This window comes from Dipodomys ordii, unplaced genomic scaffold, assembly GCF_000151885.1.
Source record: "Dipodomys ordii isolate 6190 unplaced genomic scaffold, Dord_2.0 Scaffold176, whole genome shotgun sequence".
In the NCBI taxonomy this organism is placed as follows: domain Eukaryota; kingdom Metazoa; phylum Chordata; class Mammalia; order Rodentia; family Heteromyidae; genus Dipodomys; species Dipodomys ordii.
The window spans coordinates 1,585,799-1,613,669 of NW_012267392.1; the positions used below are offsets into that span (position 1 = coordinate 1,585,799).

General features: G+C 41.6%; 1 protein-coding gene across 4 annotated transcripts; it reads left to right on the forward strand.

The window, feature by feature from the left end:
* Positions 1-1,631: 1,631 nt before the first annotated feature.
* LOC105998908 (zinc finger protein 25-like) lies at positions 1,632-27,361 on the forward strand. Of its 4 annotated transcripts, XM_013033754.1 has the most exons (7): positions 1,632-1,774; positions 4,140-4,240; positions 4,344-4,462; positions 22,031-22,157; positions 23,093-23,188; positions 25,348-25,411; positions 25,549-27,361. In XM_013033754.1, exons 3-7 carry the CDS (start codon positions 4,448-4,450, stop codon positions 26,615-26,617), a joined length of 1,371 nt encoding a protein of 456 aa, XP_012889208.1. In that variant the 5' UTR covers positions 1,632-1,774; positions 4,140-4,240; positions 4,344-4,447; the 3' UTR covers positions 26,618-27,361. The 4 variants fall into 4 exon arrangements, with proteins under 4 accessions (XP_012889208.1, XP_012889210.1, XP_012889211.1 ...); XM_013033756.1 differs by having other exon boundaries at positions 4,140-4,462; XM_013033757.1 differs by lacking the exon at positions 4,140-4,240.
* The last annotated feature ends 510 nt before the right edge of the window (positions 27,362-27,871 follow it).

A 27,871-nucleotide genomic window follows, 5' to 3' on the forward strand; every position in this document is an offset into this window, starting at 1 on the left:
CTTAGATTGCTCTACAGGCTTCAGGCAGTCTGCACTTATGGCCTGCCTGGTATCTGTATGCACCTAGGAAAACAGGGAGGGAGTCAGTCCTTCATTTTCCATCTTTGGATATCTAAAAATAACGGGCTGAGAGTGGAGAGGTCAGTCCTTCTTATAAGGACTTTGGATACATGAACAGAATAGGGCAGGAAGGGAGCAATATGTTGTTATAACGAGAACAAAGCAGATTCCCATCACTTAGAACAAATACGAAAGTTTCAATAAGCATCTTAAAAGAAGAAAAGTTATTATTGCTTTGTTATTGCCACTGTATTATTGTGACATATTGGAAAAATTGCCTGTAACAATGTGCACAAATGAAAAAATGAATCTGGAATAAAAAGAGGGGAAGAGTAATGAAAAGAGGAAGGGATGGCAAATGCAATCATTATATTGATCATACATATGTAAAAATGGAACCAGGTAACTTAAGAGGATGGGTAGGGCTGGGAAGGATGGGGAAGAACAATGAGTCAACACTAATCAAGATGCAGTGCACTAATAACCAACCTTATTGAACTGAAACCTCTTCGCACAACAACTTAATGATAAATACAAATGAATAAAAAAGAATTAAACTTGTGCTACATTTCTTATAGTACAAGAAATAAGTTTTAATTTGGGCAAAACAAAATTAAATGAGATATATGACAAAATAAACTCTGGAAATGCCTTGTGGGTAACAATGCCTTTGGAAATATACATGCCTCATTTCAAAAAAACATCAATCTTCAGCTGGGCTGACTATCAATATTCATTACAGGCTCATGCCTGTAATCCTAGCTACTCAGGAGGCTGAGATCTGAGGATCACAGTTCAAAGCCAGCCCAGGCAGGAAAGTCCATGAGTGAGACTCTTACCTCCAATAAACCACCAGAAAATCAGAAGCCTGGGCAACAAAGTCTGTGACTCTTATCTCCAGTTAACCGGCAAAAACCGGTGGCGCTGTGGCTCAAGTGGTAGAGCGCTAGCCTTGTGCTGGAGAGCTGAGGGACAGCGCCCAGGCCCAGAGTTCAAGCCCCACGACCAACGCCCCCCCCCACCCTCAAAAAAAACCCGACCAATATTCTGACTTTATTTTCTTTTGAAAATACAGTGATTTGTGAGCTTTGGGACACTATCATCCTAAAGATCCTAAAGATCACATAATAAAACTAGATTTGCTAAAACAAAGACATTTCTTCACTTTATTTTCTTAAGACATTTCCTGGAGAAACACTTCTAAATCCTTTCGGTATCTCTTAACTCTTTTCTTTCTGACAATGCTGGGGCTTGAACTCAGGGCCTGGGCGCTGAGTTGCTCAAGGCTAGCGATCTACCACTTGAACCACAGCGCCACCGGTTTTTGCCGGTTAACTGGAGATAAGAGTCACAGACTTTGTTGCCCAGGCTGGCTTCCAACCCAGAGCTCAGCCTCCCGAGGGGCGAGGACCGCGCGCGGGGCCGGGCTTGCAGGCCGGCGCGTGCAGTGTCCCCGTGTTCCTCCAGCCAAATCCCGCCTCCGCGGAGGCTGCTGGGAAGCGCCCCTGGAGCCCGCCTGGGGACGCTCTGCGCATGTGCGGCGCCCTCATCTGTCACCCTCGGCTAGCGGTTTTTGTCTCCGGCCGTGGCACTGCAGGTAGCGGACTCCAGGTGGGCCTCGCGCCGTCCGTCCGCGGTGCCGCACGGGACAGGGACTGTGCTCGCAGACCGGGCGGCTGGCCGGCGACCCGCAGCTGAGGCCGTGACCCTGAAGGTGCGTCAGAGGCCTCTCGGGGCGGGCGGGAGAGCGCGGATTCGTGGCCGGGTGGAGGTCACGGCCTGGAGGCCGCCGCCCCCCAGTCCGAGAGCCTTGCAGTGAGCGCCCCGCCGCCCCCCGGGGGTCTGACCGCGGGGGCCTGACCGCGGCGGGGGGGGGGGAGGAGGCCTGACGGATCGCGGGGGAGGGGCCCTGACCGCGGGGGCCTGACCGACCGCGGGGCCCTTACTGTAGGGGGGCCTGACCGCGCCTGGCCGCGGGCCGCCTTCTGCACTTGACCGGTCCCCCATATTCCCGTGCTGGAACCCTGTCAAGGCGCCCCAGGAGCCGCCCGGGGGATGCGGAGCCGCAAGTCCAGTCAAATCGCGTCGATTCGCCTGGATTCGATTCTTCCCGGTTCAACTGGTTGGGCCCCAGGCTCAGATAGGTTAATCTAGGGCGACTCAGTCACCGGTAAACATGATTGGAATACCTTGCAGGAAAATCCCTCCTTGTAAATAGGGCAGTGGATGTCTAGGGTGATGGGAAATGGGTCAAGGGGAGCTGCTTTCTGGATCGCAAAGCATACCTACAGTTGCCCCCCCCCCCGCCCCAAACACACACTATTTCTGGCTACCTGTAATCAAGGCAATAGTATGAATACAACTTTTTATTAATTCCATTTTATTACTATCACAGGTTCGATTGTTTTACTTTGCAATGCAGGCTCTGTTCGTTTCCTACACTAAATTCCAGTCTTGGTTTGTTGTGTCCAAGCACCCCCAGACCATAGTTGTTGTGTAATGCACCAGTTCTTACCATATGGTACTATTCTATTTCCAAAAATTCTTGGGTCTAGCCAAGAACCTGATGAGGACCCTTCCTCCCATCTTCCCATTTGTCTCTCTTCTCAGTGGACTGCTAAGCTGCTCCACCTTTTTCAATGTTCAGTTTTACTCAAGAGTTGGGAATTCTATCCAGGCTGAAAGCTAGTTTCCGAATATTTTTTTTTTCTTCCAGGGTTTGAATTATGAGCCTCCCTTGCTAGACAAATGCTCTGACAATCTATCCACTTCCCTAGCCTTAAGTTTTTTTGGTTACTGTTTTTAATTTTATTTTTTGCCAGTATTGGGGCTTGCAATCAAGGCCTCAAATTTTTGCTTGGCTTTTTCTCTCAAGGCTGGCTTTCTACAACTTGAGTTTCACCTCTACTCCCAACTTTTTGCTAGGTGATTGGAGATAAGAGTCTCACAGATTTTTATGTCCAGCCTGATTTCAAACTGTGATCCTCAGATCTCAACCTCCTGAGTAGCTAGGATTACAGGCATGAGGCACCAGAGCACAGCAAGATTTTTTTTTTTAAGAAGAAAACTTCAGTCCAGCCAGGTTTCATATTATAAAGGTAGTATCATAATGCCTCTGATTGGCTGGTGGTATTGGGGCTTAATTAAGCATTTTGTAAGCACCTGTGTTGTGTGGATATGATTGCTGCTGCTAATGAGAAAGACTTTAGGATTATTGCATCTGCTGTGTTTTGCTATGCACATGAAGGACCTGTTTGCTGATTGTGGTGCCAAACTGCTATTTTAGAAGCTGTAGTTGTGTCAATAACAGCAGATTTGGGGGATGATTTAGAGCTCACCAAGATCGAATTAATTTTTACCATAGACCTAACCTAAAATTTGTAGGAGAGCAGCATTCATTCTAGGCACTGTCTTAATTTGCGGTTCTGGGTAAAGAAGTAAATAATACGTGAAGGATTAATCAAGATTATCCAATTCTTCCTAATTTCCAAGGTATTAACATTGAAACCAAGGCAGTGACTATGTTTATAACAGGATATGTAGTGGAACCAATCATATTTAGGTGAAAACTTTCTTTTTTTTTTTTTTTTGGGTCCGGTCGTGGGCCCTGAACTCTGGGCCTGGGCGCTGTCCCTAAGCTTTTCAGCTCAAGGCTAGCGCTCTACCACTTGAGCCACAGTGCCACTTCCGGCTTTTTTCTTTTTGCTTATGTGGTGCTGAGGAATCGAACCCAGGGCCTCGAGCATGCAAGGCAAGCGCTCTACCACTGAGCCACCTTCCCAGCCCGTGAAAACTTTCTTGGATAAGCATTTTATGAGAAAATAAAATTAAAGAGAAGAAATGTCTAACTTTTGAGGATTTTGAATGGATGTTCTGCCTTTGTGGAATTTAAAATATTAAAAGAAAAAATTGTAATGACATGTAACACCTTTTATGTATCAAAAACACATTAATCCAACATCATTTTAATAGCAGTCATAGGGAGGGTTCCATGTTTGGACATGTTATACACCGTATTTAACTGATCTTCCATCACTCATTATTTAAGTTTTCAATCCTTTGTGTTATTCACTGAACAGATACATAATTATCAAAACAACCAATAGAAAAGAAATGTTTAGATTCAGTCAAAAATGTCACATGTTCATCAAGATTATTGTCAGAGTCATCAATTAAACAGGTGAGTACTATTTCATGGCCCTTCTATTCCTTCTCATGGTTCAAAGGGATATGTCCCTAGAGGTTTATAGTGAACTTAAATATGATATGGAAATTTCTCACAGGTAATTCCTGGAACTACAAGATATGATCTGTTACAACTTCTCCCTTCCAGTTTTTCCCACTCTGGCTTCATAGTTTCTACTCTTCCCTAAGAGACTCATAAAAAATGAAAAAATTCAAGGTGAGTCATTTGTTTAGTCTTCACTTTGTGTGTGTGTTTGTGTGTGTGTTTGTGTGTGTGTTTGTGTGTGTGTTTGTGTGTATGTGTATATATATGTACTGAGTTTTTGTGTGTGTGTGTTTGTGTGTGTGTGTGACAGCTCATGTGTTAAACTAGAAAAGTGGAACTAGTTTATAATCACCTTTAGGGAAAATATCATTCGATTAAAACAGTAGCCTCCAAAGTATGATCTTCCAAGCCACATGAACCCGAAGACCTCAAAGGGTCTGTAAAGTTATCTCAAAATACTACTGTTGCCTGATTGCCACGAATTAAGGCAATGAGAGTATCAGGAGGGACAAGTGAAGACTGAGCAAGTTTAGTAGCAATAAATCATCTTTTACATATAGGATATATAGCTGTGCAGAGAAATAAAATTTTATTCTATGTCATTGTTTGAGTTTTACACCAAATACTCTGGTCTACAAAGAATTTGTAAGTGGGCAACATTCTGCTCTGAACGGGAAAGTAATTCTTTAGAGACATAACCTGCTTATGTCTGTGACTCGTATTTGATTATCAATACAGCATGGAACATGAAAAATCTGGGGAAAAATAATAAAATAATCAAAAATTAATAATCATTGTATTTTCCAAGGGACTCAAAGTATACAAAAATTGCCAAACAATTTACTTAGGGATATCCTTAACAAAAGAATTAGTATTGATTCTCAAGTGCACATCTTTTTAATTTTCCACATGATAAAATGAGCAGTTCATACCTCTCTTTCCTGCTGTATCCTGAGCTATCCTGATTGGTTGTTTCACGGACAATTAGTTGTTTGATGTATGTTTACATGAATACTTGTCATTGGAATACCTTCTTTTGCTTGAAAGAACAACTAGCAGACAAGCCTTGGGTATTTAAGCTTTATAAGACTACTTAAAGTAAAGTAAAAGAAAACAAAGTAGGGCTGGGAAGGTGGCTCAGTGGTAGAGTGCTTGCCTTGCATGCCTGAGGCCCTGGGTTCAATTCCTCAGCACCATATAAACAGAAAGGAAAAAAAAAAGCCGGAAGTGGCGCTATGGCTCAAAATGGTAGAGTACTAGCCTTGAGCTGAAGAGCTGAGGGACAGTGCCCAAGCCCAGAGTTCAGGCCTTAGACCAAAAAAAAAAGTTAAAAAAAAAAAGAAAACAAAGTAAAAAATATAGTGAAGAAGAGATAGGGAGCCAGTGGCTTATGCCTGGAATTTTAGCTATTTAGGGGGCTGCGATAGAAGGATCGCAATCCAAAACCAGGCCTAGCAGGAAAGTTTCTGAGTCTCATCTCCAGCTAATTACCAAAAGCCAGAAGTGGAATGGTAGCTCAAGTCGTAGAACACAAGCCTGTGATTTTTGTTTTCATTTACTTAAAATTATCTTTTGCATAACTAACTTTGATGAACTCTAACTTGCTTTTCTTTTTTTAGTTTATTTTGGTATATTGTCTAAAAAGTCTTCTTTATCCAAAGCTAACAAAGACTTTTCCTATCTTCCAAAAATGTGACTGTCTTTATGTTTTATTTAGGTCTATAATTTATAGGTCATACTTATATAAATTATAAATTTATAAATTATATAATATAAAGCATAAATAAATTCATTGGCTTAGGTTCTGTTTTTAGATATAGATCTCCACATGTTCCAGTGCTATTTTTTAACCACATTATGTGTGTGTATGTATGGTGTGTGGAAGCAAAGTATTTTACATACAATTCAGAGAGAACAATCCTATGCATTTACACAGAGAAATGAAATCTAGGTTCATAAAAAAATCCATGAAAAAATATCTATAGCTACTCTGCTTATTATTGTCCAAATATAGAAATAAACATTTTAATTTTTTAATTAGTAAGTGGATACATAGGGTACATCATGCAACTGAATAATAATGTATTTTAATAATATATATCTTAAGTATATATTTTAGTAATATGTACTATTTAATATGTATGTACTATATATCTTATATATAAATTAATGTACATAATACTACTTATATAATCTTAATAAATACATATTGGTTTATATATAAATATGAGTCATTATGTTTTTGTTTTTGTGCCAATCATGGGGCTTGAACTCATATCCTGTGCACTGTCCTTGAACTTTTTTTCTCAAGGCTAGGGCTCTACCACTTGGAGCCACTGCTCCATTTCCTGCTTTTTTGGTCGTTAATTTGAAATAAGAGTCTCATGGACTTTCCTTCTGGCTTCAAACCACAATTTTCAGATCTTAGCTTCTTGAGTAGGTAGGATTATAGGCATGAGCCACTGGAGCTGAGCTATGAACGTAGTTATGAATTTATGTACATAAATAAGTCCAAATATGTGAATGCATTTATTAACTATGCTGAGAAGGCCTAGGAGCATTGAACTCCACATAGGCAGCTCACATCCTAATTTCTGATACCACCCTTCACAAAAAGGAACTAAAGCTCCTTGGAGAGTTGGCAATGAAAACTGGAAAAGCACAGAAAGTGTTGTAGCATCATAAAGTAAGGGAATGCTGAAAGGCAAAATGACTTGTATGTGTTAAACGATACAGGGACCAACTTAGAAGGCAAGGATGCAGGGACCCACCTCATTGGCAAAGCTGAGACAGTTGGTGCAAAAAATTCAAAGCATAAAATACATCTATGAGAGCTGAGCATCAGTGGCTTACACTTGTAATCCTTGCTACTTGGAGGCTGAGAACTAAGGATCACAGTTTGAAGCCAGCCCAGGCAAGGAAGTCTGTGAGATTCTTACCTCCAATGAATACCAAAAAGCCAGAAGTGGAGCTGTGGCTAAACTGATAGAGTGCCTGCCTTGAGCAAAAATGCTAAGGGACAGCACCTAAGCTCTGAGTTCAAGCCCCCATACTTGCATAAAAACATGCATACACATATGAGGCCATATTAATATAGATGTTTTTACAAATAAATGGGAAGAGAGTACTTTTCTTTATGAAGAATTCCAAATAATAGGTACTGCTCTCTCTCTCTCTAGTAGATGGATATTTTTCCTTCTTTTCTTGAGGATGGACTGGACTTTGTTAAAAGAAAGAAAAGAAAAATTGCTACATAAAGTGGAGAAAACTGGCAAACATTACCAAAACAAAGTGAAACAGGTTGACATCTCTGCTGTACCTCGTCTTCTTAGCTATATGATAATGGGGAGGGCTCCCTGCTGAGTTGACTTTCACCCCAAACCTGTAATCTCAGTCTAATCACAAGAAAAGCTTCAGATAAAAAGTTTGAAGGGTCTTCTACAAGATATTCAAAGTACACTTAAAACTGTTCAAGGTCACCGGGTGCCAGTGACTCACACCACCTAGCTACTCAGGAGGCTGAGATCTGAGAATTGCAGTTCAAAGCCACCTGGGGGGGGGGAGTCTGTGAGACTCTTATCTCCAATGAACCACCAGAAAACTGGAAGTGGCGCTGTGGCTCAAGTGGTAGAGCGCTAGCCTGTAGCTGAAGAGCTGAGGGACAGCGCCCAGGCCCTGAGCTTAAATCCCGTGGCCAACAGAAAAAAAACAAACTGTTCAAGGTCATAGAAATCAAGGGAAGGGGGGAAGCTGACATTGATTAAGATGCTTTGTACTCATAAACTGACATGTTGAAATGAAACTTCTTTGTACAACTGCTTAAAGATAATAAAAATATGATGGTGATGACGATGATAATCTTAATTAAGGAAAGGTGTTGAGGATACAACTCACTGGTAGAGTACTTGCATAGCATCTTCAGGGCTCCAAGTTCAATTTCCAGCACTACATAAGTGAATAACTTTTTTCTGTGATAGTCCTAGGGCTTGAACTCAGGGACTGGGCACTGTCCCTGAGATTTTCTGCTCAAGGCTAGTGCTCTCCACTTGAGCCACAGTGCCACTTCTGGTTTTTCCTTGGTTACTTGGAGATAAGAGTCTCACAGGCTTTCCTGATCAGGCTGGCTTCAAAGTGCAACCCTCAGATCTCAGCCTCCTGAGTAAATAGGATGGTAACATAAGTCACTAGCACCTAGCAATAAATTTTTAAACTAAAATTCAAGGAAACACTTTCATAGGCTATAGGAGACATAACAAATGAAATATGGTATACTCAATTAGGGAAGACTGAAATTAAGTATGTCTAGAATTCAGTTAATTGTAATATACCAATATTTGTTTTGCCTTTGTGTGTATGTGTACACATGTGCACATGTGCTGGTACTGGAGCTTGGAATTAAGTGCTCTCAGTTTTTTCATTTAAGCTGGTATTCTACCACTTGACACACCACTGCACTTCTGGCATTTTGCTGGTTAATGAGAGATCAGAATCTCCTAGGTTTTCTTGACTGGGAGCTTGGAACTATGATCCTCAGACCTTTGCCTCCTGAGGAGCTAAGATTACAAGTGTGAGCTGTCAGCAACCAACATGCTCTGTATTTTTGGTTAAAGGGAATCATATTGGGAAAACTGAAACAGAGGATTATAGAGCAATTGTCTTGATCAGTTTGTGCTTTTACAACAAAATTTTCAAAATGTATTAATTTAGAAAGAGCAGAAAGTTACTTTGTCACAGTTATGGGAGTTAGGCTAAAATCAAGGTGCTAACAATGTTTGCTGAAGGCTTTCCTTTCTGCTTTCAAGAGGGTGCTTCGAAATCTGGTCCTCACAAAGCTGAAGAGCAAAAGAGGGTAAGCCCATTTCCCCCAAGCCTTGTGTAAGGTCCTTAATCACATCTATGGGAGTCTGCCCTCCTGACTTGAACACCTACTAAAGCCACCACCTCTTCATAATACCACATTGGCCAGTAAGTTTTTTTTGGGTGGGGGGTCTGGTCATGGAGCCTGAACTCTGGGCCTGGGCGCTGTCCCTCAGCTCTTCAGCTCAAGGCTCGCACTCTACCACTTGAGCCACAGCGCCACTTCCGGCTTTTTTCTTTTTTTGCTTATGTGGTACTGAGGATTTGAACTCAGGGCCTCAGGCATGCAAGGCAAGCACTCTACCACTGAGCCACCTTCCCAGCCCCTGGCCAGTAAGTTTTAACATTAAATTTTGGGGACACACTAAGACACTAGCAAGAAAAAGTATATCTTACAGAGTGCCTGAGGTTCACACCTCTAATCCTAGCTACTCAGAAAGCTGCTATCTGAGGGTCACTGTTTGAAACTAGTCTGAGTAAGAAAATCCATGGGACTCTTAGTTCCAATTAACCAAGTTAAAAAGGCAGTAACAGAGCTGTGGCTCAAGTGGTAGAGCACCAACTTTCTGAGTTAAACCTGCAACACCAGCACCCCTCAAAAAAAAAGAAAAAAAGTATCTCTGTGATCATTCTGTACATCTATAATTATTCAAAAATAAAAAATTATATAAAAAGTGTTTACAGTCTGATATATGTGATCTACTTCATTCCAATGAATGTTTTTCTACTTAGCTGAAATAAATTTCCATTTGTTTTATATAATTAAACTACTTTTAAGGAATAGCACAATTTTAGCTGGATACCAGTAACTAATCTTTGTAATCCTAGTTACTTAGAAGTCTGAAACATGAGGACTGCAGTTTGAAGCCAGCCCATGTAGGAAAGTCCATAATCCCATTCTCCCCAGTTACACACACACACACACACACACACACACACACACACACACACCCTCTGCATAGCAAAGAAAACAGCAAAATGAAGACAGAATAGAAGAAATGAAAACAAGATAATCCCAAAAGAAAAAATAATCAATAAATGGGCAATTAAACTAAGCATTTTTCAAATTAAGAAATACAAATTGAGGGCTGGGAAGGTGGCTCAGTGGTAGAGTGCTTGCCTTGCATGCATGAGGCCCTGGGTTTGATTCCTCAGCACCACATAAGAGGAAAAAGCCGGAAGTGGCACTGTAGCTCAAGTAGTAGAGTGCTAGCCTTGAGCTGAAGAACTGAGGGACAGCGCCTAGGCCCAGAGTTCAGGCCCCACAAGTGGCACAAAAAAAAATAAAAGAAATACAAGTTGACAATAAGTTCATGAAAAAAAAATGTTCAACATCATGGGGTTGGGAATGTGGCTTATGGAAGAGTGCTTGCGTAGCATGCATGAAGCCCTGGGTTTGATTCCTCAGTACACGTATACAGAAAAAAGCTGGCACTGTGGTTCAAGTGGTAAAATGCTAGCCTTGAGCAAAAGGGGCTCAGGGACAGTGCCCAGGCCCTGAGTTCAAGCCCTGGGACTGGCAAAAAAAAAATTCAACATCATTAGCCATCAAGGAAATTCAAGTAAGCATATATTTTATTCTGTTATCTTCAAGTGGTTGTATAAAGTGGTTTCAATTCAACATGTCAGTTTATGAGCACAGTGCCTCTTGATCACTGTTCCTCATTTCATAATTCTCTTCCATCTCCTATTCCCACACAGCCCCTTAGTTTTCCTGGCTCCATTTTCACATGTGTACAGTGACTATAATGACTGCATTTTCCTCCTTCCTCTCTCCCTTGGTCTACCCTCCTCCCCTCGACCTCACCACATACCACCACCACAAGTTTGTCTGTAAGATAGTTGTTCAAAGGAGTCACACTGTTGGACTCCTCCCCTGGATATACCATACTTTAATCTGTTTGCATATACATACCTATGACCCTGTATATGTTTGTACACATATGTATTTAAATTTAGCTCTAACTTCCACATGAGAGAAAACATACATCATATTTTCTTTTTTGTTCTTTCTTCAAAGGCACTGGAAGCACTTTATTTGCATGAGCCCTTACAACACCCATGTGAGGTAGTGACTAGGATTTTGGTTCAAGACCTTCAGTAGGAGAATGCAAACAGAGGGCTGGAAGGTGGCTCAGTGGTAGAGTGCTTGCCTTGCGTGCATGAGGCCCTGGGTTTGATTCCTCAGCACCACATAAGCAGAAAAAGCTAGAAGAGGCACTGTGGCTCAAGTGGTAGGGCACTAGACTCGAGCTGAAGAGCTGCGGGAGGTGTGCAGGCCCAGAGTTCAGGCAACACAACTGACAAAAAAAATAAAGAACGAATGCAAACCGAGGTACCTTGCTCACTGATGCAATAATGGGATTCCCAGGCACCTGGATTTCTTCTCCACACTTACAACACCTGGAAAGTTTTCTTTACCTAATTCTTACTGCCAAAGATAGGAAATAAGTGACACTTAAAAAGTCTACATTTTTTTCCGGGTACTGGTGGCTCACACCTGTAATTCTACCTACTTGGGAGGCTGAGATATGAGGATCGAGGTTCAAAATCAGCCCAGACAGGAAAGGCTGTAAAACACTTATCTCCAATAAACCACCAGAAAACCAGAAGTGGCGCTGTGGCTCAAGTGGTAGAGTGCTAGCCTTGAGCTGAAGAGCTGAGGGACAGCACTCAGGCTCAGAGTTCAAGCCCCATGACCAACAACAAAAAAAAAAGTTCTACATTTTTTGCATTAAAAACCTTTTATGCTAATATTATGTTTAAGAAAATAAAAATGGACTCTTTCTGTGTGTGTGTTGGTCCTGGGGCTTGAACTCAGGCCCTGGATGCTGTTCCTGAGTTTTTGTGCTCAAGGTTAGTGCTCTACCACTTGAGCCACACCTTACTTCAGCTTTTTGGTGGATTAATTGGAGATAAGAGTCTCAAAGACTTTCCTACCCAAGCTAGCTTCAAACCATGATCCTCAGATCACAGCCTCCTGAGTAGCTAGGATTGCAGGCATAAGCCACCGGCACTTGTCGGGACTTTTATGATATCTCTGCATTCATTGGTGTTGATAATTGTCCAAATGTATCTTTTTATTATCCTTAAGTAGTTCTACGAAGGATTTGCCATTTAACAAATTAGCTTATGAATACAGTATATCTTAGTCAATGTCACCTCTTTCAACAGTCTCATCCATCCTACCCACCCCTTCCCTTCTTAATTTTGTAGGATATACATTGGAAAACATGCATCCTTTGTCTCAGTTTTTCCAGGTCCATCAATTCCTCTGCAAATGATATAATATCATTGCTATATTTTAGAGTTTCCCAGTGACATATGCCAGAAAATAACCCTCTGAGTTTTGATCAGAATTACATTAGATATACTGATTAGGACAAACTTACATATCTCAGTTTTTTTAATCTTCCCATTTACACAAGTCTTTGATTTTTTCTTCTTTTATGTAGTTTTCTACATTTAAACCATAAATATATGTAGCTAGATCAATACCTAAATATTTAATATGCTGCCATTTTCAAATGATATTTTTTATTTTTATTGATTACTGCTTATTTATTGCATAAAGAAATATAGAAAATTTTGCAAACGTTTCAAAATATTCTGCTTTTCACATTTTTCATTAAATACAGATTTTTTTAAAAGGGACCTTAGTAAACTCAATTGTTATAGAAGTTGTCTCGAAACTCCTTAAGCCTGTCTAAATAAATGATTTTTTGGGGGGGGGTCTGGTTGTGGGGCCTGAACTCTGGGCCTGGGCACTGTCCCTCAGCTCTTCAGCTCAAGGCTAGCGCTCTACCACTTGAGCCACAGTGCCACTTCCAGCTTTTTTCTTTTTGCTTATGTGGTGCTGAGGAATCGAACCCAGGGCCTCATGCACACAAGGCAAGCGCTCTACCACTGAGCCACCTTCCTAGCCCTAAATAAATGATTATTATCTATAGCAGAAACAGTTCTAGGTCAGGTGCCAGCGGCTCACGCCTGTAATCCTAGCTACTCAGGAGGCTGAGATCTGAGGATCTCAGTTCAAAGCCAGCCAGGGCAGGAAAGTCTGTGAGACTCTTATCTCCAATTAACCACTAGAAAACTGGAAGTGGCGCTATGGTTCAAGCAGTAGAGCGCTAGCCTTGAGCTAAAGAGCATCCAAGCCCAGAGTTCAAGGCCCACGACCGACAAAAAAAGAGTTCTATTTTCCTCTTTCTTTTTTTTTCTTTTCACCAATTGTGGGCTTGAACCCTGGATGTTGTCCCTCAGCTTTTCAGCTCAAGGCTAGTGCTCTTGAACCACAAAGCCACTTCCAGTTTTCTGGTAGTTAATTGGAAATAAGAGTCTCATGGACTTTGCTGCCTGGGCTGGCTTTAAACAGTGATCTTCAGATCTCAGCCTCCTGAGTAGCTAGGATTACAGGTGTGAGCCACCCTCACCGGGCTTTTTTTTTTTTTTATGGTACTGGCTATGATTTTCTAGTGTGTTGAATGAGTGCTAAGAGTAGATCTCTTTACTTTTCTCCCCTGATCTTAGGGAAAATAATTTATTCATCCAGTAATAAGTATCATGCTGTTTATACTTTTTGTGTAATTGTCTGTTTCTGTGTGTCTGTGTGTCTGTGTCTGTTTGTGTGTATGGTACTGAGGCTTGAACATAAGGTCTCATGTTCTCAAAGTACCACTCGAGCTATACCTCCACCTTTTTGCCTTGGTGATTCAAGGTAGGGTCTCATTTTCTTCCTGTGTCAGCCTGTGTTTCAATCTTCCTGCTTGTGCTTTCCAGTGTCACTGGTGCCCAGCCATTGTTCTTCCTCTGTAGGTAGGATAACAGGTCCATGCCACCAGGCTCTTGTGTCTCATCCATGATTGTTTGTTCCCATTGCATTTATGCCAGTGTTGAGGCACAACATGGCAGGTGTGTGTGGTAGAGCAAAATCAATCCTCTATGACCAGAAAGCAAGAGGAAGAAGGAACTAAGGGGTTTCAGGTTCCCTTGAGGAACTCTCCCTCCCCACAGTGGCACCACCTGCTATGGTAAAAAAACCACTTGGACTTTGGGAGGACTCAGAATGGCAGCTATAGCACTATGCCTAGCTAAAGTTAGTTTTTCATGAACAGATCTTGACTCATTTCTACATCTTTTTAGATGATTTTTCTTTTTTCTGCTTTAGTTGATTACTATAATGAATTTCATTGAGAATAGAATGTTGAGCCAGATATGTAAAGCCATAATTATTTGTCTTTAATGTTATAGATTCTTCTGCCGCCCGGCGCTGGTGGCTCACGCCTGTAATTCTAGCTACTCAGGAGGCTGAGATCTGAGGATCGCGGTTCAAAGCCAGCCCAGGCAGGAGAGACCATGAGACGTCTATCTCCAATAAACCACCAGAAAACTGGGAGTGGTGCTGTAGCTCACTCAAGTGGTAGAGCGCTCGCCTTGAGCTGAAGAGCTGAGGGACAGCGCCCAGGCCCAGAGTTCAAGTCCCACGACTGACCAAAAAAAAAAAAAAAAGATTCTTCTGCCTACTTAAATAGGATGCTAGTCTTCTCCAGTGAATTTAAAATTTTGTTATTTTTCCCTTAAGTTTTGGGTCCAACTTTTCACTTCCATCTCTTTGTTGATCTCTGTGTTTCTCTGTTTCTTTTTTTTTTGGGGGGGAGGGTAGAGGTGAACTCAGGACTTTGCAGTTGCTAGGCTTGCATTCTGCCATTGGACCATATTTCCAGCCCTTTTTTACTGTAGGTTTTTAAAAGACAGGGTCTCACTTTTTGCAGCTTCTGACCATGTTCCTCCTACACCTTGCATGTAGCTGGGATGACAGGCATGTGCCACCATGCCCCACTTGTTTCTTGGATATAGATGGAGGATCTTGTTAACTTTCTACCCTGGTGGACTTCAAACTATCATCCTCCTGCATAGTTGGGATGGAAGGCATCATGCCTAGCTTGTCTTCTTGAGATTAAGGTTTTACCTTTTGCTCCTGCTGGCTTTGAAATATGATCCTCCCTATCCATTATCTCCTTAGTAGCTGGAATTATAGATGTGAACCACTGAATCCAGCTCCCCAGTTCTTTGCTGGTATTCTTTATTAGCTTACTTGTGATTCTGTTTCCCTTTATTTCTTCTATTTTGGAAATACTGGGGTTTGAACTCATGGCCTCTACAATGCACTCTACCACTTGAGCCACACTTCATCCCTCTTTTGCTTTAGTCATTATTCAGTTAGGACTTTGTGTTTGTCCCAAGGGCTAGCTTTGGAACATGATCTTCCTACATGCAACTTTACTGTACATGTACTACCATGTCCAGTTTATTGATTAAGATAGGGTCTGGCTAACCTGTTTCCCAGGTTAGCCTCAAATGGTATTCTACTTCCTGAACAACTCTGCTTCCTGAATAACTGGGATTACAGGATGTACTGCCATGGCCAGCCTCCTTCTTTGTGTATGATTTCCTATAGAACTTTTTTTTTCTTGCCATCTATATTTGTCCTTTTATTTCTGACAGGATAACCAAAGACAGTATTCAGCAAAATCAGTGAAACAAAGAAACTGTGATGCCACATGCTACATTTAATCTAATTTTATTCATGCTTGCCTTGGGACAAGGAATAGATGATTCAGTAAAAACATACCGTAAAAACTAAAAAAAAATCTTGGAAGTAGAGCTGTGGCTCAAAATGGTAGAGTACTAGCCTTGAGCAAAAATGCTCAGGGACAGTGCCCAGGCCTTGAGTTCAAACCCCACAACTGACTAAGTAAACCTTATTATACACAACTTTTAACTGGAATAATTATATGCCTTAATTAACTTCCATGCATAGAAGTCTAAAATTACTGGTTAAAAAAAATAAGCACAATTAATCAGGTGCTGCTAGAGAAAGCCTGGAATCCTAGCTACTCAGGAGGCTGAATGGGGATTACGGTTCAAAGAGAGCTAGGCAGGAGACTCTTTTTTTTTTTTTTTGAGCTTCTTTATTTTTATTGTGAAAATACTGTACAGAGGGGTTACAATTACATGGGCAAGATAATGAGTATATTTCTTTTTTTTTATCTCCAATTAATACTAAAAAAGCTGGGCAGGGCACTGGTGGCCCACACATGTAATCCTAGCTACTCAGGGGGATGAAATCTGAGGATCACAGTTCAAAGCCAGCCCAGGCAGGAAAGTCTTTGAGACTCTTATCTCCAATAAAACATGAAAACCAGAAGTAGTGATGTGGCTAAAGTGATAGAGCACTAGCCTTGAGATGAAGAGCTGGGGACAGCGCCCAGGCCCTGAGTTCAAGCTCCACAAGTGGCACTTGTGGGTGTGTATACTCCCCCTCCCCAAACCACAAGACTTCTAGAATATTTTAGATATTTTTTGTAGATTAAGTGCTTGTAAAATTCACACAGACACGCACACAGACACAGACACACACACACACACACACACACACACACACACACACACACACACACACTAGCTGAAGAGAGAAAGCAACATTTCCTTGGTGGAGAAGGTGGAATAGGAAAGTTGAGTGGAGCCATATGGGTGCAGATTGGGAGGTGTCCCGAGGAGAGGAAATAAGGAAATGAGCCAAAAGAGGGATCACTGGACTTTTTCTGAGTTTTAAAAATAGAAATCTTTGTCCTTATCTGGTATGAGAAGGGATCGAAGGTCAAGGCTATCTGTATAAAGAGGAGTGGAAGATGACCCTAAGGGACTGGAACAAAGGAAAATGGCTTTGGAGAAGGCAGATGCCTTGTTGGAATTGGAAGGGAGAAAGCTCAAGGGAATGGCAGATTCCTCCAAAGAACTGGAAGATGGAGAAGAGCTAGACACTGGGCTTGATGATGCAGGTGGGACTGAGGAAAACTGAGGATCCTCTAAAATATCAAAGGAATTTTCTTCAGGGAATACAATCAGATAAATTGGACATCCCCCTACAGGTCCCTATTCTGAGAGTCATAGAAGCCTGGATATAAGGAACTTTAGATCATTTAGAGGACTTTCAGTAGAAAAGACCAAGTTTCAAATAGTGCAGCAATTAACAGTATCATTTTGTGGTCACATTACTTAGACTTACAGACTATTAGCTGGCCATGGCACATTGCAAGTAAAGATGAGGCATTTCTTTCTTTCTTTTTCTTTCTCTCTCTCTCTTTCTTTCCTTCCTTTTCTTTCTTGTGCTGGTGTTGGGGCTTGAACTCAAGGCCAGGGCACTGTCCTAAGCTTTCTTACTCAAGACTAGCACTCTACCACTTGAACCACAGCTCTACTTCTGGCATTTTTTTGTGGGGGAGAGGATGCTCAGTTGGAGGTAAGAGTCTTACAGAGTTTCCTGCTAAGGCTGGATTCAAACCTCAATTCTCAGATCTCAGCCTCCTGAGTAGCTAGAATTGCAAGCATGGTTACCAATGAAGCATTTCTTTTTAAGCATTTGAGGTGAAGAGCTAGCCCTGTGCCAGAGAAGCAGCCCAGGGGTGAGTTTGAGGAGATGAAAATGGCTTGATCTGTATTAGAGTATGGGTTATGGTACCTATGTTCCATCCTATGTACCTAATCCCACCAGGAGAAAAGGAGCTCAGGCATCCATGGAGGACTGAACCAGGATCCTGCCTCTGATAGTGTACCCCACCCAATCAGAGGGGCTCCAAACTCAAGGTGTGACTCACAAATTGGAAGATACTGTCAGCTTTGCGATGTCTCCTGAAGTAAAGTCTGGATGTGAGAAGAGGAGGCACATGGGAGAACTTAACCACTGGAACTGAAAATCTTTCCACAAGTCAGCAAGGATCCTGCAGAGTATAGATGATGTCATCTGAGGAGCCTTAAGAAGACTTGAAAGTAAAAGTGTCAGAAGAGAGGTACAAAGACTCACCCAGTCTCCTGCTGCCTCCTTTGCTATGGGAAGTGGAGATATGGAAGAGAGAGGACAAATAGGCTCTTCACTTTAATGGTGTGTAGTGATGTAGAAACAGTGCACAGAAAATATTATCTCCATAGAAACCACCGTGATGTAGTAGATTCTGGAATTCCAGTTTGTGTGTGTATGTACTAGTACTGAGTCTTGAACTCAGGGGCCTGGGGTTTATCCATTAGCTTTTTTCACTCAAGGCTCTACCACTTGAGCCACAGCTACAGTTCCAGCTTTTTTATGGTTTATTGGAAATATCTTAGGGGCTTTCCTGCCCAGGCTGGCTTCAAACTGTGATCCTCAGATCTCAGCCTCTTGAGTAGCTAGGATTACTACAGGCATGAGTCACCAGCAGCCAGTTCATACATTGTTAAAAGCTTACCAAGACAGAGGAACAGGAGAAACAAGGGATATTAGGATACATTAATGAACAATTAATAGACTGCTAGACAGAGGGGTATGCTTTACTGCTGCTGCTGCTGCTGTCATCCCTGTTCCTGCTCTAATAAAGCTTTGGGTACAGGATTTTATACAGTTTACTTAGGACTTCACAGATTGGCTGTTTATTTCTCATGGGGCTTGTTAATTGGTTGTTTCTTCCTCAGATTATGGTTTGAATTTTGTTTGCATGGGAACATCTTGTGAGTTTGGCTTCCAGATTCCACCTGACCCATTGTACATACCTTCCACATTCTAACTGATCCATTGTCTGTGCTTGACATGTTTCTGCATTCCATCTGGTTCATTTTGAGCACTCAGCCCCTATTTCAGCATTTTGCTGGGCCACTGGTGTTTTATAAGGCCTCCTTAAGAGGGGGGCTTTGAGCAGGACGTTGGTGGCTCACACCTATAATCCTAGCTACTTAGGAAGCTGAGATCTGAGGTTCAAAGCCAGACCAGGTGGGAGAGTCTATGAGATTCCTTTTTTTTTGGTTCTGGTCGTAGGGCCTGAACTCTGGGCCTGAGCACCATCCCTCAACTCTTCACCTCAAGGCTAGCGCTCTACCACTTGAGCCACAGTGCCACTTCCATTTTTTTCTGCTTATGTGGTGCTGAGGAATCGAACCCAGGGCTTCATGCATGCAAGGCAAGTGCTCTACCACTGAGCCACCTTGCCAGCCCCAAGTCTATGAGATTCTTATCTCTAATCACACCCCTCCTTTCCAAAAAGCTGGAAATGGGACTGTGGCATACGTGGTAAAGTGCTAGCCTTAAGCAAAAGAAGTTCAGGGACAACTCCTAGGACTTGAGTTCAAGACCCAGGACTGGCATGAAAGAGAGAGGTGGGGAGAGGAGCTTTTCTACTCACATACAGTTTATGTTAACCTGAGGATGCCCAATGTCCTGGTGCTGTGTCTATCACAGCTGCCAGGGCTGTTCCTGAGATGCCTGGTGGAACAGGTGTTCCTGGCTGGAAGAGATCCTCTGAGTGTTCAACTTTATGCATGAATATATGAGCAGAGGACTGCAAAGGGGCTACATAGCCTCATAGAAAATAAAATGTAAGTCAAAAGCAATACTTACACAATCAAAGGATTTCCAGACTCCCTTTGTCCCCTCCCCCCAAAAAAGGAAAGGAATCTTAGGCTGGCACTAATGGATCAAGCTTGTAATCTTGATCTTTGTATGTACAGATTACCTCTGAACTGACATTCCTTTGACACTTGGGTTGCCCACATCTTTGCCTTAGCTTTTTCCCACAGGCTCATGCAGAGTTCTAAGAGCAGTTAGAAGAGCAGCCAGTGATCAGTGCTCAATAGCCAAGATGTATTGTACTCATAAACTGACATGTTGAATTGGACCCTCTTTGTACAAGTACCTGAAGATAATTTTTAAAATAAAAGCTAAAAAAAGAAGAGCAAGCCAAGTGTCTTCTAAGATGTCTTTTGAGCATATGAGCACCCTGGCAGGCACACTGCTGTCTGAATTCTCTGGTTTGCAGACTCCAGTGGATCAGAGCTCTCCTCATTCTCCTGTTACCTTCCTCCTCTGCCTCCTTCCTGGGTGTTGGAAAGTGCACCCTGCTTGCTTCATGTTCTTCCACTACATGGCTGCTGTGAAGGCCCAAAGATAGTATCTGTAAGTGCTTTTAACTAAGCATTGCTGAGGCACTTGCCTCAGCCTGAGGAGATAGAAAAAAAAGAATGTTCTCCCCCCAGGAATATCCATCATAAAACCATCAAGACAGACAAAAATGGACAGAAACCATTTGAGAAGAATACTCTTTTTTAAAAAAAATAATGTCTTTCATTTATGCCCAGACCACACTGGACTATGATTCTCCAGGTTTCACTTCCCATATAACTAGGATGACCAACACCTGTCACTGTGCCCAGATTTTATTGAGATGAGGGCATTGCAAATGTTTTGCCCAGATTGGCAAACTGAAAGCAAAATAACTAAAAAATTTAAACTGGAACAATGATCCTCCCAATTCTGAGTGTCTATGTTTTTATTTTTAAGGCTGTGGCAAATAGGAGTTACTTCTGAATTCTTTTTCCAGTAAGTTTGTTGGTAGTTTGCAGAAACGTTATTTTTAATATGTAGATTATTTTATCTAGCTACTTTGTTGAAAAGTTTATATCAAAGCAAGAGCTTTCAGATGGAATAAATGTAGCATCATGTTGTTTGAAATAGGGATAATTTGAAGCTTTCCTGTCTTACTATTTTACTTTCTTTATGTTCTATCACTTGACTTTATAACCCAATTAAACTTTGGTCCTCATAGCTCATATATGTTTTTTTTTAATTTAATTTAATTTTATTTGTGAACATACTGTACAGAGGGGTTACAATTGCATGGGCAGGATAATGCGTATATTTCTTACCAAGCATTGCAGCCTCCTCCTTTGTTTACCCTTCACATCACTTCCCAGCCTCCCCCCTCCCCCCCCCGCAATCCCAATCCTTCTCCTTCCCCCCCCCCACCCCCGCACTGACGTTGTAAAGCTCGTTTTGGACATGACAACTTGTACTTCTCATTGTTGCAACAGGTCCACCTGTATCCTTAAACGACTTGTTTTTCCCCATCTCCTCCACAAGTTATACTGACATCAAATATAGTGAAAGCAGGGGTTATACTGTGGGGGAGGGACATACAAAGCAACAAAGAGATAATCTTATAAATGCATTAGAAACACATGCATGAAAGAAAAAAACATTAAAATACATATCTAAGGGTCATATATGTTATTTGAGGTTTCCTAAAACTTGCCAGTTACCATGCACCTATGCCATTGCCTGTTAATTGTCCATTATTCCTAACATTTACATTAGCCAGTTTGGCAAGTTAGAAAGAATCTGATACTTCAAAGCACAAACAATCTTTTAGCATTTGCAGCTTTCTGGTATCATGTCCTGGCACCTGGTGCATATTGCCATAAGACATGTACATCTTTGCCTCTGTCAAAGAGTACATTTTTGATAACAGGAAGGGTTATTTTTACCCATCTTTGCACCTGCAACAGAGTTGCATGCACAGAGTGTCAGTACAGCAAATATGAATTGAACTGATGGCAGTGCATAAAGTAGGGTTCAGAGTTCAAAGCTTATACTGACTATCCAGGATAAATGTCAATGCATTAAGAGTTAGTTTAATGTGTCTCTCCAAAGGTACTCATGTGTGTGTATATGTATGTGTGGGTACCGTGTGCGGAGGTGTGTGTGTGTGTGTGTGTGTGTGTGTGTGTGTGTGTGTGTGTATGTGTATCAATCCTGGGACTAGAACTCAGGGCCTGAGTGCTGCCCCTGACCTTTTTTTCTCAAGGCTAGCATTCTACCACTTGAGCCACAGCTCTACTTCTGGCTTTTTGGTGGTAAATTGGAGGTGAGTGTCACATACTTTCCTGCCTAGGCTGGCTTTGAACTGTGATTCTCAGATCTTAGCCTCCTGAGTAGCTAGGATTACAGACATGAGCCACCACTGTGTAGCTTTCAGTGGTACTCTTTTCTGATTAGTTCAGACTGAACGGAAATTGTTGTTCTAGGGGCCTGTGACATTAAAGGATATTACTGTGGAGTTCAGCAAGGAGGAGTGGAAATTACTGACTCCTGCTCAGAAGACCCTTTACAAGGATGTTACACTGGACAACTATAATCTCCTGGTCTCCGTGGGTAAGAAACACATCATGTATAACTCCACATAGTTTGGATTACTTTTCCTAATTGCTGGGGTATGTGAGGTTCCTCTATGATTGAATGATACCAACTTGACTTCAGCAGGAAGTCAAAATCAATGAATTCAGTCTGGGCACCAGAAAAATATCTGTGTCCCATTTTATTGAAAGAATCTATGATGATGGTGGTGGTGGTGGTGATAATGGTGGTGGTAGTGATGGTGGTAGTCGTGGTGGTGGTGGTAGTGGTGATGATAAAAAGCAGGGCCCTGATGGTAAAGAAAGGCTGTCTCAGGGAGATCATTAAGAGGGAAAAAAGTAGTAGGAACTGAATAAAATACATTATATATATATATATATATATATATATATATTTCTTAAGATAGCATAACAAGACAGGCACTGTGGCTTGTATCTATAATCCCAGCCACTCAGGAGACTGAGATCTGAGGTTGCTATTCAAAGCCAGCCCAGGCAGAAAACTCCATGAGACTCCTATATCCAATTAACCAGCAAAAAGTTTGGGGTGGAGGTGTGACTCAAATTTTAGAGCACTAGCCTTGAGTGAAAAAATCTAAAGGACAATGCCTGAGTTCAAGCCTAGTACGGGCACACATGAAAAAAGATAGCATAAAGAAACACACAAAACTGCACTTATAAACGGGGGAAGGATGGGAATTAAGGGTGTATAATAGAAGGGGTAAATTTGTGCAAAGAACAATGTACACATCTGTGAAAATGCACAATAAGGCCCTCTGGTATAAGCAATGGAAGGAAGAAAGAAGGAAGAGAAAGAGAAAAGAGAGGGAAAGGGAGAAAAGGTTGGAAGATTGATTCTAAATATGCCAAATCTAAGTATGATCTTCAACTTGCCAAAACTATACTTACTCTTCAAGCAATTTGTATTATTTCCTTTATGTTTTCTATTAATAGGCTATCGTGTAAGTAAGCCAGCTATAGTTCTTAAATTGAAGCAAGGGAAAGACCCATGGAGCTTAGAAGTTGAATGTCCACGTCGAAAGCACCCTGGTGAGTCAGAAAATTCCATTTCATGTTAATTATGAGGCAGTGGATGCATCTTGTCCTTTGACATAGCTTTCAAGAATCTCTCTAGATTTACTCTACTGAAGAAATTATGAACAGACACTGTTACTCCTATAATCCTAGCTACTCAGGAGACTGAGATCTAAGGCTCCTGGTTTTAAGCCTGCTGGGCAGTAAAGTCTATGTGACTCTTTTCTCCAAAATAAATTGGAAAGCAAAATATTGGAAGTGGAGAGCTGGGTGCTAGTGGCTCTCTCCTGTAATCCTAGCTACTCTGGAGGCTGATATCTAAGGATCACGGTTCAAGGCAGGAACGTCCATGAGACTCTTACCTCCAATTAACTAGCACAAAGATGGAAAAGGAGCTGTGGCTACAGTGGTAGAGTGCCAGCCTTGAGCAAGAACATAAATCTTAAATTCAAGCTTCTGTATATGTACACAAACACACACATATACACATGAACAAATCCTGATTTTAATGGTGAAAACACCTCACACTGACCTGTCCAGCATCTTTATCCTATTATGTATTCTGGTCTCATATTTTACCTTTGTATTTCATTCCTTCTTAATGTCAAAATAAAAGATTGTTGTTAAAAGAGAAAGGTGACTTACATCTGTAATCCTAGCTACTCAGGAGGCTGAGCTGAGGATTGAGAGTTGAAGCCAGCCCAACCAGGAAGGTCTGGGTGACTCTTATCTCCAATTAGGCACCAAAACCCCCAGAAGTGTAGTTGTGGCTCAAGTGGTAGAACACTAATCTTGAGCAGAAAAGCTAAGGGACAATGTCCCAGGACTGGCACCAAACATAAATTAATTAAATAAATAAGGAGGATATAAAGCACAGGTTTATAGTCTGCTTTCTATAATATCAGTCCCCCTTGTTTGCCTTGTGTGTTTTCATTTACCCATTGTCAAAAATATTAACTGGAAATTTTCAGAAATCAGCAACTTAACCACTTTAAATTACATGCAATTCTGAGGATGATAGACTCTCCTGTTGGCCCACTCTTTCCACTGGGATGTGAATCATCTGTTTATGTTGTGTATTACACTGTATAAGCTACACTCATCACTTACTAGGCAGTCTTGCTGGTCATCAGACCTACTACTGAAGAATCATAGCTATTTTGTGCACACAGTGCACAAAAGTGGTGATGCTAGCAATTAAGACATGCCAGAGAGAAGCTTAAAAATACTTCCTTTACATAAACAGGTGAAAGTTTCTCATAGGTATGTATGTATAAGAACAACAAATGGGGCTGGGAAGGTGGCTTAGTGGTAGAGTGCTTGCTTTGCATGCATGAGGCCCTGGGTTCGATTCCTCAGTACCACATAAGCAGAAAAAAAGGCAGAAGTGGCACTGTGGCTCAAGTGGTAGAGTGCTAGCCTTGAGCTGAACAGCTGAGGCAGTGCCCAGGCTCAGAGTTCAGGCCTACGACCGGACTCCCCCCACCAAAAAAAAGAACAAATGTTTATATAGAATACAGTACTATCTGTGCTATCAACTGCAAGTATTGGAAAATATCCCCTCCAGGGAAGGGAGGAGGAATACTGTATAGAAATCCAAACACAGCAATCTAAGTTGAAGGGATGAAGACTTTACAGCTCCAACCAGTTTAATCCCTTTGCATATATCAAATAAATAGTTGTCCACTGTTTTTTCTCATCTAATTTACTATTCTCAATGGACTCACAGCATTCTCTTATTCTCATATTCCTATTAAACACTTCTGAGTATCTTTTGTTTCCTCTAATTTTTGTCTTAACTTTCGTCTCTAATATGGTTTTGTGTTTTTGGTTTTGTCTGGGTTTTATTTCTGCTTGCTTTTTGAGACAGGATCTTGTTGTATAGTCCAGGCTGGCCTCAAATTCACAATCTCCTACATCAGCCTCCTGCATGCTGATTTTACAGTTATGTGCCAGTTTGCCTGGCTTTTACCTCCAACTATTTAAGGTATTTATAGAGGTGTCAGTGGTACTTGGCTTTATGGTTATGTTCTTTTCTCTGTCTAATATGTAAGATTTTTAGTCTTTATTATATTTTTCCCAATGAGAGTTGTTTCATTTGGATAAATTGGCCTGAAATCTAAGGTTTAACTCTATAACCATAATAATGTGTTAAAATCTTGGCTCCTTTGTAGAAAAAGTAAAGAATGTTCAGAATCCCAGAGGAAGATCCCAGAAAAGCCAAACTGGAAATTCAAGGCAAGTTCAAGGTTCCATATTTAACATAGAAACTTTTCAAAAAAGCCTTGATGGGGGGTACTGTAAAGGGAGGACATTAGTTACTATTAAAGCTGTAAAAGTCCTATACATTAATGAATTTGGGGCTTTCTCTCTAGGAATAGAGAGCCTGCAAGACCTCAGAAAACACAGAAGCAACAGGAAAGCTATGACTGCAACGAATGTGGGAAGTCTTTCTGCACGAAGTCTGCCCTTACAGTGCACCAGCAGACACACTCCAAGGACATATCCTATGAATGTGAGAAATGTGGAAAGTCTTTCTCGAAAAATGAAGACCTCACAAAACACCAGAAAGTTCACACCAGAGACAAAACCTACGAATGCAAAGAATGTAAAAGCATTTTCTACCACCTGTCATCACTCAGTCGACACCTGAGAACCCATGCCGGAGATAAACCCTATGAATGTAAGCAGTGTGAGAAATCTTTCTACCAGAAGCCACATCTCATGGAACATCAGAAAACTCACACAGGAGAGAAGCCCTTCAAGTGTACTGAATGTGGGAAGTTTTTCTACATGAAAGCATACCTCCTGGTTCATCAGAAAACACATACTGGGGAGAAACCCTTTCAGTGCAAGGAGTGTGGCAACTTCTTTTCCCAGAAGTCACACCTCACAGTACATCAGAGATCACACACAGGGGAGAAGCCCTACAAATGTAAGGAATGTGGGAAATTATTCTCCAGGAATTCCCACCTCAAAACCCATCAGAGAACTCACACTGGAGAGAAGCCGTATGAGTGTAAGGAATGCAAAAAATGCTTCTACCAGAAGTCAGCCCTCACAGTGCACCAGCGAACTCACACAGGTGAGAAGCCCTTTGAATGTAGTAAGTGTGGGAAACACTTCTATTATAAGTCAGATCTCACTAAACATGAAAGAAAACACACAGGGGAGAAGCCCTATGAATGTGCAGACTGTGGGAAATCCTTCTCTGTGAACTCAGTCCTCAGATTACATCAAAGGACTCACACGGGAGAGAAGCCCTATGAATGCGAAGAGTGTGGGAAATGCTTTTCCCAGAGGTCACACTTCATTATACATCAAAGGAAGCACACTGGGGAGAAGCCATACGAGTGTCAAGAGTGTGGGGACACCTTCATCCAGAAGTCCCAGCTCAATGCACATCGGAAGACACATGCACAGAAGGGAAACGCTGACAAATAGTGTGACTGTTTCTGTTGGAATTTGCCCAGCGGAAGGATCAGATAATTCATGTAATGAGAATTGTCAATAAGAGAAAGTTCTGAGTTGTAACTTTTCCTTACAGAATATCAGCCAGTGCAGTAAGTTTATTAGGAAGACCTTGTAATCACAGGATAGACTTTACAAAGTATCAGACAACAGAGAGAGCACACGGGAGAGAATTCCTGTTAGTAAAATGATGGCCAAGAAGTTTTATGTGGAAGTATCTAATGCCAGACATCTAAAAGTGCACATACGTGAGAAAGTCCTGTGAATAGCTCTAAGTATTCAAAAGCGTGGCACAAAAGTGGCACTTACAACAGAAAACTGCAGAGATTGTGACAGATAATAGATGTTTTCATCAAGATGATGTTTCACGAAATGCCCTGTCATTCATACTTATACCTTTTATCGTACATATTTGAAAGATTGTAAACAAAAATTCGAAGACTGTGTGGAGAGAAGCACTTATAGTATGTCATGTTGCAGATTTCCAAGGTGGGTTTGTTTTCTTTTAAAAGAAATATACAGTGTAGCATAGTGGGGCATTCCTCCAGGATGCAGGATTCCAGGTTCAAGCTGTCCTAGGCAGAGTTAGCAAGACTGTTTCAAAAATAGCAACCTAAGGGCTAGTGGTTCCATGGGTGCCTTGTAAGAATGAGGCCCTGGGTTCAATCTAATAAGGAAGCAAGCAAGCAAGCAAGCAACCGAGGGAGGGAGGAAGGAAGGAAGGAAGGAAGGAAGGGAGGAAGGGAGGAAGGGAGGGAGGGACGGAGGGAGGGACGGAGGGAAAAGGAAGGAAGAGGGGGATGGAGGGAAATGGAAGGGAAGGGAAGGGAAGGGGAGAGGAGAGGGAAGGGAAGGGAGCAAAGCTAGAGCATGCCTATCACATCAGTACTGGGAGAGGCTGAGATAGGAGAATCATGAGTTTAAGCCCAACATAGGCTATATAACGAGACCCTATGCCAAGGAACAGAGAGAAACAGAGACAGAGACAGAACACAAAAAGGAAGGAAAGGAAGCTTTTTAAAAGCAAAAATAGAGTAATGAGGCAACATTATTAAACACATTAACACACATGAAGAATTTTCTGGTATGTGTGTGAATGTGCTACAAAATATAACTTAAAAATGTGTGCCATACATAGGGAACCCATCTATCAATGTACATAGGAAAGTATTTAACCTTAGTTCAATAATGTATGCATAACAAGATGTGTCACAGTGCCTCAGCAGT